At 33.3% G+C, this 8,924-nt stretch overlaps 1 protein-coding gene across 1 annotated transcript; it reads right to left on the bottom strand.

Annotated features, from left to right (window-relative positions):
• Positions 1 to 908: 908 nt before the first annotated feature.
• On the bottom strand, positions 909 to 7,368 carry TRIADDRAFT_50830 (uncharacterized protein; the record flags this gene model as incomplete). The annotated part of the gene is made up of 4 exons (XM_002116141.1): positions 909 to 934; positions 5,808 to 6,010; positions 6,164 to 6,584; positions 6,660 to 7,368. The coding sequence occupies 4 exons, from the start codon at positions 7,366 to 7,368 to the stop codon at positions 909 to 911; spliced, it is 1,359 nt and encodes a 452-aa protein (XP_002116177.1).
• Between the last annotated feature and the right edge of the window lie 1,556 nt (positions 7,369 to 8,924).

The raw sequence follows: 8,924 nt of genomic DNA, 5'->3' as shown, positions 1-8,924 counted from the left end.
CCAGAGATTTATTTTATTTTCAGACCTCAAGTAACGTAACTATTACGAAAATCATAGTTTAAGTTTTAAGCTAGTTTCCAAAATTATGTATTGATTTATTTAACATATTTACTGACTGCTATTCATAACAATAATTGAAACTCTGTGATCTATACATACTTGTACGAGCAGTATTAATCGCAGTTATGCCTATCTTGAATTACTTTAGAATTGTAATGATGTCCAAGGGAAAAAGCGCTTACTTGAAGCGATACCTGATTCCCAAGAGTATGGAAAGGTAAGAAATTTTTATGGCTTGTAGCAATAGTGAAGAAGAGTTTGGCTCTCTACTTATAGTTTGATCGCTTACCGTTACGAAAGTCCTGAGGTATATAACGTATTCTTGACTTTTTTAAATAAATTGATAGCTATGCGAAAGTAGCAGCGCCTCTACGGCTTTATCGTCATCTAGTTTAAAATTAATGATATTTGCTCGCAAAAATATTTTGAGGAAGATCGATAATATACGAAAAGCAGAAAGTTCGGATGGTGAGATTGATTAATTAAATAAGATCGATTATAAAACATGTATTCGGACATATATACTGTGTTTAAGCACGTGTATAGATACAAAAAAGGTACAATTTTTCACTATACACAAATATCATTGAATTATATTGTTTGAATTTTAGCAACGGCAATATCTTTCACCATCTTTAGCAGACATATTTGCTTCCTTAATCTGCAGATGAAGGTCAATTTTGATGTAGACCAAAAGTACGTGAATTTTTTTCTGGCAGCTACGGTATTATTTCACCGTAGAGAAGTAGGCGATGTTTTATTGGCATAGCTTTATTTTACGTAGATTACAAGATAGCTTATACTTTACACATCTTGTACTGTAATGTGTGATTGTGACTAATTATCAGTTAATGTGTATTATGACTTGATGATTCTGTGTATTTGTGGTACAACGCAATGGCGACAAATACATAAGCGTGGCTGTTGCAATTCTTATGATCTTAAACTTGCTATTACCGCATTAATTAGGCATTGAAATATAAATTTAGTACCTGATTTTACAGGTACTATTGATGCTAATTGTAACTTCTAATTATCGCAGAAAAGTACATAAATCCGGTATTTTGCATAAAAATATTATTCTATAAGTTTAGTGTTTAACACAAAGTTAAAGGCGTACAGATAACTACGGATTTGTAAAATTAGGGATAAGTATCCACAGAATTCCATAGACAGTTTTTAGTACCCTGATATGTTGGTTGGGGAAAAGATATGTAGATTTAGCTTCTCGTTGTCTTGTCATAGAGCTAGTTTGCGACACTAAGCAACATATTCATAGTGACGTGTACGTATGTTGCCATTTTTATAGCTATATGGACTGCAGTTCTAATTAAGTCATACCTAGATAACAGCATGATACTGCTTTCAGGAACATAAATTGATCAAAAAACAGCGGCTCATCAATAAAATAATAGAAATAACGTTTATTTTACTTCTATTCAGAGTCAAACAAGACGTAATGGATGTACTAAAAAAGATCAAGTTTGATGGTAATGGCATTCCTATTTATGATGTAACGCAACAATTCCATCATATCTTTATATTAGGAGATATTACTCAAAATTGTGCTAAAGTTGAAATGGTAATTAACGAGCTGGCTGTTCATTTCTAATCCTATACATATATCACTACTATATCTACGTCGATCGATAACGCTGTTAATGTGTAGCAATCTGAAAAGATAAACTTAAAGAATGATATTAATTGCCTTTGAAACCGATTAAAACAGGGAGTTGATCCATCAAGAGAATTAAGTCATCTTATCCGAGTTTGGCAAATGAGAGATAAACTTAAAAAAGTAATGCCAGTTGCATTACCAAGTTTCGGTAGGTTAATCGTTATAGGTATACTTTAGTAGTAATGATAAAGTTTTTTAAATACTCGCTGATCTTTTGGCTATTAAACCTTAGATGAGGCTGAATGTAATTTTCCTGCAACTGCAGCCGAAAGTAAAGACAAGCTCGTAAGTGAAGTATTACTTTGATAACTCACTATGATAATAACTTTGATCATTAACCGTGAAACAACTCATTACTATGATATTTGTATGTAGCAGTATCATCGCTTATCATATTATTACATACCTACATTTTTGTACTTCATTAATTATCATATGGGTTTAATCATACTTTTAAAGAATACTCCTGAGGCATGGTATGGTGGAAGAGTTCTGTATAAGAAAGGCTACATGAATGGTGCGATCAGCAATACAATTTATGGTTTGTCTAACAACAGCTTCAATCTGGATACTTAAGTTGATAAAAAAAGCAATTTTGATCACCAATTCCTGTCTAAAAAATTAGGCTGTCCAGATGTTAGTTATGGTATTAATCGACGGCCAGTATTTTCGTCATTCCTACTTAAAACGCCTAAAGATGAAGGTAATATGCCAGGATCAACTTCTATCTTATACCTACATCAAAGTTGAAATATACCAGAATTAGGCTTGAATCAGTACCAATACCGATAACATTCATAGCTATATAGCTAATTTTACATGTATATCCATTACTAAAGTAAAATTAGTCAATCTATAAATTATAAATACCTGTATCTGATTACACAATTATTATTATTATTGATCTTGAATTTAACAGATTAAAAATCCATTGTAATCTTTATAGAGAGTCGTGCTTATGTAAATCTTGAAATTGCAGAAATCGAAACTACGGTAATTACTATATTACTCTATACTTTAATTAACTTAAGCAAAAAATATGCACAATAGTCAGTGATATTAACTGCCTTATACTATTTCAATATGGATCCGTACTTAAGTACGATACATGTAAATTGACAGTTCATGATCTTTTAAACCATTTCACAATTTCTTTATCTTAATTTAATTTATCAATCTAACAGTTTAGCACTAAGCGTCAAGAAAAAAACATTAAGATCCAAATCAAGGCATATATTATAGGATGTAACGGTAATTGATTAGATCTAACAGGTCTATCAATTAAATTATTATAAACCATAACTATCCTTGACCATATTCAAAGTACAATATGGAAGTTCATTAACAAAATTTATATCAATTTCTGTTAATTTACTGTTCGTTACTTCAGTAGAATTAAGATAGCACATTAATTTAACGAATTCTTTTATTTAATCCTATATAATTAAAATATCACATTCTAATCACATTAATCGTTATTCAAATGAGTTTGGTCGTAGCAATAATATATGCTTTTTTCTACATTTCAATCATTTTAATAGAGAATAGTCAAGTAACTTTTAGTGAGTCAACAAATACAAGCCAAGATCAATCTTTCAACAGTGGTAATGCAACACATATCACTAATGATAGGGTTTCATGCCATTGGTCAAATCATGAAAATAGTCCTGTTAAGCAGGTATCGATATTTCAGTAGAATTTATCAAGCGATAAATAATTATTACAAGATGAATTGAAAGGGTATAGCATGTTTTGCCTATCAAAAATAATAATAGACTCCAATTTAATCTTTTTCGATATTCATCTTGATCTAGCGGTACCAATTACTGACATAATACACCCGTACATTTTGAGATGGAATTCATGATGCTGTATTAAGAACTTTTGAGCTTCTCCAATGTAGCTTTTCAACCCTAATAGCTTACATTTTCTTATTTGATAATAGCTAAAAGTCCCTATCTATGGAAGCCAAATCTCGTTGAAACAACAGTTATTGATTGTAGCTATCCACAGTGTCAATAGTAAATCACACCAAAAGGATTATTTTGGTAAAGAATAAAATTAATAAGAATGATCTACTAATTGAGTAATTTTTAATGGATATAGTATCATAGATAACTACTGTATTAATTGCTATTCAATGGGATTAGCTTATTTTAATCTAAATAATATTTACAGGTAGTGCAGTCTTCCAATTGGTAAAAATTCAATTTGGCAGATACAGTGTTTTGTCGGAGAAGGTTAGGCAATATGACGACGAAATCGGTACCATGGAGTAAGTCTGTTTTATATCTGCAATTATCATGGATCAATTATGACAGTAATATGTATACAGTTATTCTGTAGTGTAAAATATTTGTTATATAATTTTATATTAAGATTTAGATCAGACTTGCAGCAATATTGTCTATTAATACATCCTCAAACTTCCTTTTACAGTATCTCAATCAAATGCAATACTATCCCTAATCGATTGATGTGAGCGTATCTAAAGCGTGGTTGAAGCGGTATACGACAAAATAACTAAGCTTTAATTTGAACGATAGTATACGTAATCATATACGGGTATTCCAATCTCGATAGATGCTACAATCGCAATTTTTTAGTATCTCGTTGCCCTACTTCACTAAAATATTGCAGCTTAATTAAAATCGCAACCATAGAAATAATGTTGCTTAGCATTCTTTTAAACTCTTTTAAAAAAGAATAACACAAACTAGTGTTTGTCTTTATTATCCTGCTGATGCTTACAATGTCTTAAATAATAATTACGTTAGTAAGGTGATAAATTTTAGTTCTTATATTCTGTCAAACGGTAGTAAATATGTGTCAATGTCGATTAAGAATGCATAACAAAAAGTAATGTTAGTTTTTATCATTTTGTTGGTGCTCTCAATGTTATAGGTAATGATTATATTAGTATGGTGATAAATTTTATTTTAGTGTCCTTCTATTACAGACTAGACTTTCAGTATTATACATTGTATTATGCCTTGAAAATAAGATTATAGAATAGACTAATTTCAATTTGTATTGCTGTTACGTTTTCGAAACTCTTCTATTCTGTAACAGAATAGACTTATGTAGTGCAAATCTTATGCTTAAGTGGACATACTATCATAGTCGTAACAAAATGGGTTAAACTTTGCATTTAGCTTATAATATAGAAATTGTATTAGCATCACTAATTTTGTAACAAAAACAATCATAGCTTTATTATGCTATTGTTTAAAATTAATCGAGTTAAAGCAATTGAATAAACAATTTTACATATATTTGAAATTTGAGTAAATTTTTCTATACAGCATTAAAATAGTTAAAAATATGCCAAAAATTGTAAAAAAATTGAATGTGTGGCGAAATATTATTACTTTTAGCTATTCTTTCATAGTTTAATATTTGCAAACGTAGCACACTGATATATTTATCCTTTGACTTTATTCTAAAAATAAAATCTTCAATGTTAAACTACAATGTGTTTAACGCACAGTGATCGTGTAAGATAATTTAGATTATTAAAATCATGTTTGCCCTTGCTAAATCAGCGAAAAAAAGCTCGAAAATATTTAATTACATGAAATATAATCAGTTAACGTATTTCAACCTATATACGAGTATATATGGGTACATATGAAACTGTATCATTAAATTATAGTACGCTAGGCCTATGATCATAAAGACAGCCAGTTCAATAACTAAATATTCCTAATAAATTGATAGTTTATGAAAATTGAAGTTTAACTAAATGATTTCAAGATACATAACTAAAGCAGTAAATGTGTTACAACTGAATTCATGCTAATCAATGCGATAATATAACCTTTTTACCGTACTTTATTAATAACACTAATATACAAAATTTGTATTTTACATTTATTTCATGTGGACGCGTAGTTATTTAGCAAAGTGTTGCTTATGAGTTTTGATAAAATGAATACAGAAAAAAATTTTTGTTAAACTCTGTCAATATCGTTATTATTATCAATTGTTGAAACAGATTCATTGCCAGACGCTCGTTGAATATACTTTAGCTTTGAGAATTGCCAGCTTTTTCTCCATCCTAACTTACCAATTTTGTAAGCTCCAACAGCAGTAAACGCTAATCCAAGAAGACCAAAGTAGGCAGAATACGTATAAAATTGATGAACGACATGTACTTTGTAACCTTGTATGACCGCTTGGAGTATAGTTTGAAGACTCAATGCTAGGAACATATTTATACCAAAGACTAATCCATAGCAATTTCTTTTAATTTCGTTCACAATCTGTAGACTAAAAGAAGATCAGATAATGGAATCAAAATTAATTATGTTTCAGATATCATGCAATTAGTTCAATACAGTATAAATTAAATTAGTCATTAGTATGCTATTGAACTTTATAGCTGAGGGTAAGCAGAAAGTAGATGTAGATCAATTTAATTACCTTGCGATCGTAATTAATAAGGCATACGAGGTACGAAATATGACATAGCAGCCATAGCATAGCCAAATTTGATTGGTTAATGCCATAATTAATAGTAAAACGCCATCGATGGCAGATACAATACCAGCCGTTAGCTCACCGAAAAAGCCCCAATCAAATTTTACATATGCTAAAGCTAGTGCAGCACCAGCTCCCAACAAGGTTGCAACAGCCAAAACTAGGCCATTATAGACATCTTCATTATGATAGCGGGCGGGATAGATAACGTCCCATAAATTTTCTACATAGTTGCCTACAAGTAATTCACCACATGTAGCTAATGCCCACCAAAGAGACCATCGCAATATGCAATGATTGGAGTAGATATAGGCAATTTGATTGGTCAAGGTGCAAGTAAAATGGGTTATTTGCTGCTTCCATCCTCTAGGTATGTTTTCATCTTCATTATTATCCTTGATTAAAGAAGTAGTGTTGTTGTCAGTATCTTGCGGCTTACTTTGTGAAAACATCGCCGTATTAACACGATTGTCTACTTTGGAATCTTGATGTTGTTGATGACTATTATCATGTCGACTCTCAGTTTCTAGGGCACGATTATTAATGGATACCATTAGGGGTGGATCTTGGTTTGATTGCAAATCATTAGGATGAATCTTTGGAAGTAATACAGCTAATACCAGTGCAATACAAACGCTACAGGTAGCAATAACATTGAGAGCGTAAAGATTGGCTACATGCAATGATACTAATAGTTGGCCAATAAAACCTGCCGATGATCTACCACATAATACAGCCATGCGTGTATAACTGGTTACTTTTTGATAATGTTGCGATGAGACTGCAGCATATATATAAGCATAGTATGCAATTTCAGTTGCGGTCGCTATGCCATAAGCAAACTGCATTAGTTGCATTATAGGCACACTATGGCCAGCTAACAAAATGATACGAGTAGCCAAGTAAGCTAACGCCTCAATGATAATAATCGGTTTATAACGAGCTAAATCGGTGACTAACAGAGCGATGGCTAACATGCCTAGATAACTGTATGTCCAAACAGGATAAATTTGCTCTAAGTCATTCTCAGTTAAATTATTACTCAACCCTTTGAGAAAAGGTGTTAAAAACGGCTCAGATGGTTTCATCTCTTTAAAGAAGCCATAAAGGCATAATGTTATAGTGACTTTAACCCATGATTGAATCATCCTTTCCAGCCTAGTTGATGTGTAATTTTACGACTAAAGGGAAACCGGTATTGATCAATAAGCTCTTTTTTTTTTTGGATAGTCTTCCAGTATTCTACTCGTATACGTGCGTATGTTGTAGTTTAATCATCACTTTTCATAACCATTACATCTTGCTGTTGGATCGATATTGCCATAGTTTCTAGCTATGATCAAATGATTAAGTTGTTTACTTTAGCATGGCTGGCAATCAATTTTGCTGCACAGTACATGATGGACTTCTAGTAGTCGCTGGTCTTATACAAGTGTTTTACTGTAGTGTACAGTATACAGTCAAACGCGTCCATTTGTTTTAGTACTACACAGGGGGAGGGGGGAGGGGGGCTCGCTCAACATTCTCCCGATGGACAAGTGGACGACTAGACACGGCACTCTAAGCATGGACTACTGGACAGATATACAGGACTGGATTTGGTTGTTGATGCTGCTCACTCAACATTCTTCCGATGGACAAGTGGACGACTAGACATGGCATTCTAGGCATGGACTACTGGACAGATATACAGGACTGCATTTGGTCGTTGATGCTGTTCACTCAACATTCTTCCGATGGACAAGTGGACGACTAGACATGGCACTCTAAGCATGGACTACTGGACAGATATACAGGACTGCATTTGGTCGTTGATGCTGCTCAGTGCTCACTCAACATTCTCCCGATGGACAAGTGGACGACTAGACATGGCACTCTAAGCATGGACTACTGGACAGATATACAGGACTGCATTTGGTCGTTGATGCTGCAAGTTTCCTTTACTAGTTTATACTGTAGACAGTAAAATTGCGTAACGACTAGGAAACGCCAGGTGCAAAGTAAAAGAGGTACTAACGAAAAGGTACCAGGGCGAGGGTTACCATTACCGTAAAAGATATTATGAATAGAATGGTTCTGTGATAGCGATGGCTAATGTCTGCCAGACCTACAGTAGAATCGCTAATTTAGCCAACGAAAGAAGGACTAGAAACCATCGTTCACTAGCAATGTCCTACTAGCGGATAAAGTCCCCTGGTTCGAAGTCCATGATACACTACTGCTACTGTAGCCTATGCAAGTGATGCGACAGCCTGGTGAGCGTCATGTGACCCCGGCTTCACACGGCTTTGTCTACCATACTTCTCGACCTACGTAAACATTACTACGCTATACAAGTGATTGTATCAACTGAATACCGTCCTTGGCTTTGGACAGTATCGCTAAAAATTGACACTAGTCATACAGTACAGTGTACAGTACCATCAGCTCATTCGTCACGAATCTACTGTACACTGTACAGTAGTGCACTGTAGATGAGGCTGTGGTCCTGTATGGATGAAAGCAAAACGTCGACTCGACTAGTCTATCATTGCGGTCAAAATCACTTTGTGGCCATCTTCTCCTTGCATTGATATTTATAATTCATTAAATCACTCTGTCTTTCCATTGCAATTAATTCATACTCATTCTCATCATGGCTATCGATGAGAATACTCCATTGATACAAACTCAAGGCAATACTACCACCGATGAGCAACCATTA

The sequence above is a fragment of the Trichoplax adhaerens genome, genomic scaffold, assembly GCF_000150275.1.
Source record: "Trichoplax adhaerens TRIADscaffold_14 genomic scaffold, whole genome shotgun sequence".
NCBI lineage: Eukaryota > Metazoa > Placozoa > Uniplacotomia > Trichoplacea > Trichoplacidae > Trichoplax > Trichoplax adhaerens.
Note: the sequence above shows the minus strand (reverse complement) of the source record. Positions and strands in the feature narration are given on the sequence as shown.